Source organism: Penaeus monodon, chromosome 37, assembly GCF_015228065.2.
Source record: "Penaeus monodon isolate SGIC_2016 chromosome 37, NSTDA_Pmon_1, whole genome shotgun sequence".
In the NCBI taxonomy this organism is placed as follows: Eukaryota; Metazoa; Arthropoda; class Malacostraca; order Decapoda; family Penaeidae; genus Penaeus; species Penaeus monodon.
In genome coordinates, this window is record NC_051422.1 from 82557 (window position 1) to 85056 (window position 2500).

At 45.8% G+C, this 2500-nt stretch overlaps 1 protein-coding gene across 1 annotated transcript; it reads left to right on the top strand.

Annotated features, from left to right (window-relative positions):
- Positions 1-7: 7 nt before the first annotated feature.
- On the top strand, positions 8-2441 carry LOC119596300. The gene has a single exon (XM_037945473.1). It carries the CDS (start codon positions 535-537, stop codon positions 2152-2154), a length of 1620 nt encoding a protein of 539 aa, XP_037801401.1. The 5' UTR covers positions 8-534; the 3' UTR covers positions 2155-2441.
- The last annotated feature ends 59 nt before the right edge of the window (positions 2442-2500 follow it).

Consider the following 2500-nt stretch of genomic DNA (forward strand, 5'->3'; position numbering starts at 1 on the left):
CAGTCAACCTCATCTCAACAGCCACATCAGTTGTCATTGTCTCAGCCTGACAATCGAAACAGCCAGCCACCTACATCAACTCCACCTCAACAGGAACTGACTGATCAGGCACGGCTGAACCAAGCACAGGTTCGCACACAACATAAACAGAGGCCCCTAACCCCCAGACAACCACTCATAATCGACAGCAGAGATCTAACAGGCAGACTCTTTACTGCAAGTATTGTAAAATCAAGGGTCATTCCGAAAATAATTGCCGTAAGATTAAGGAATGTGAATATTGTCATCGTAGAGGACATCAAACATCTGAGGGTCGTATGAAGAGACAAGAGGAAAGACAAGAACGCCTCTTCCAGAGCATTGCTGCAGAACAGCGTCAAAGTAATGCTATCTTGGTGCAAGCAATACAGAAGCACTTGAAGCCATACACTCCACACATTTCACATCTTTCTTTGCAAGCCAACGGCTGGCCAACATCAGCCATTCAGCCACCCAACCAACAAACCACTAACTCTCTACAAGGTCCCTGGTACTATGCCTCGCAACCACAGAGGAATGGCCCACCTGCGCATCCTCTCCGCTAATGTTAGAGGCTTCCAAACGAACTTGGGAGACCTCACACATAGCCACATAATCCCACATCAACCTGACATAGTTGCTGCTGTGGAAACTTTCTTGAACTCTACAGTACCTGAGAATTTTGGGAGGGTTGATGGTTACTCCAAGTGGCACAGACGTGACAGAACGCATGGTACTTTTGGAGGCATCGCTGTCTGCTTTCGAAGAACACTACATGTACACTCACTTGAGATTGATGTAGCAGATCATCTTGAACTCATGTTTTTCAAAATCTGGACAGACACACAAGATGCTGTCCTTCTCTGTGTCTGCTACAGACCCCAGTGGCAAGGCTCTGAACCACTTATTTATCTTCAAGCCAACCTGGACAACATTCTCCATGCATACTCTTGCAAAAATATTATAATACTAGGGGATCTGAACCAACACTTGGTTGAAAGATCATTTGAAGAGCTCCTCACTACATTCGGGCTCACAAATCATGTTCATTTCCCAACCCACATATCAGGCTCATCCCTTGACCCTGTGATTACTGATCTGGCTGAATCAGACGTCAGTTGTACTTCCCTGGGCACAGTTGGCTCCTCTGATCACTTCGCAGTATTAAGCAAGATCAACCTAAAAGCTGCTCGAGAGGAAACTTTGTCCCGTACAATCTGGCAATGGGAAAAGGCAGACTGGCAAGGTATGTGTGATGCATTATCTGAAGCTCCCTGGGAAGACATTCTCACTGGCACTGTTGACAGGCAAGCACTGGCCTTTACCAAAATACTAGTCAGCCTACAAGCAATATATGTACCTAACAAGACATACAAGACAAAATCCACAGATCAGCCATGGTTTGGCTACAATTGTAGAATGGCATCTGACAAGAAGATGAGAGCCTGGAACCGTTATAAGCGCCATCCCACACAAAGAAATAAAGATGCTCATGCTATGGCTTGCAGGAGAATGAAAGCTGTCCAAAAATGGGCAATTAATCAATGGAAGGAGGACCTCCGCTTAAAACTCTCTTGTCGTTCAGTGGGAAGTAAAGCCTGGTGGAGCTGCATCAAACAACAACAAGGATTTTCCCCTGACGACTGCATCCCCCCTCTCAACAGGCCTGATGGATCAGTTGCAACCTCCAGCAGAGAGAAGGCTGAACTTCTGGCTTCGCTCTTCTCCGAAAAGATGAGAATACATGACCCTGACCGATCTTCTCCTAGTCTGCCTCTCGTGACTCACTCGAAGCTGAGCTCTTTCGTGATCACTGAAGCAGAAGTCAGGCAGCATCTAAATAAGGTTGATGTCCATAAGGCCATAGGACCCGATAAAGTCAGTCCTCACACACTTCACAAGTGTGCTAGGCAGCTGGCTGCTCCTTTTGCCTCACTTTTCCAAACATGCCTGAGGCTGTCCTGCCCGCCAACTCATCTTGCCCTCCTGGACACCGTTCAGAGCAGAGCCAAGCGGTTAGTGGAACGGAAGACGCCCGTAAATGAGCAACACATTTTTAATCCCTTCACCATCGAAGAGATGTGGCTGATCTTTGCGTCTTCTACAAGATACATAAACAAAACGGTTCCCCGCTGACATCGCTACGACTTCCACCAGCAGACGCACCCACGTACGGGACAAGAAATGCCAGTAATCGAGTCCAAGAAATCCAGGTTCCCTTCGCGAGAACGGAGCTTTATCTGCGCTCCTTCCTGCCTAGATTTTCTAGAATATGGAACATTTTAGCTCAGCAAACTAACCTGCTTTATCTCGACACATTACAGCTGTTCAAGTCAGCAGTGAATGCTTGGAGATTACAGTATGAACCAGGCTAAATAATTTTCACTTGTGATTTCTTAGTTAGACCAATTTCTCTTTTATCAGGATTAAGATTTAAATATATGTTTTAGCTATAGATAATTTAATCTTTAATGGAAAATTT

Coding starts and splice junctions, on each gene's coding strand:
- LOC119596300 (XM_037945473.1), top strand. CDS start 535: ATGCCTCGCAACCACAGAGGAATGGCCCACCTGCGCATCCTCTCCGCT.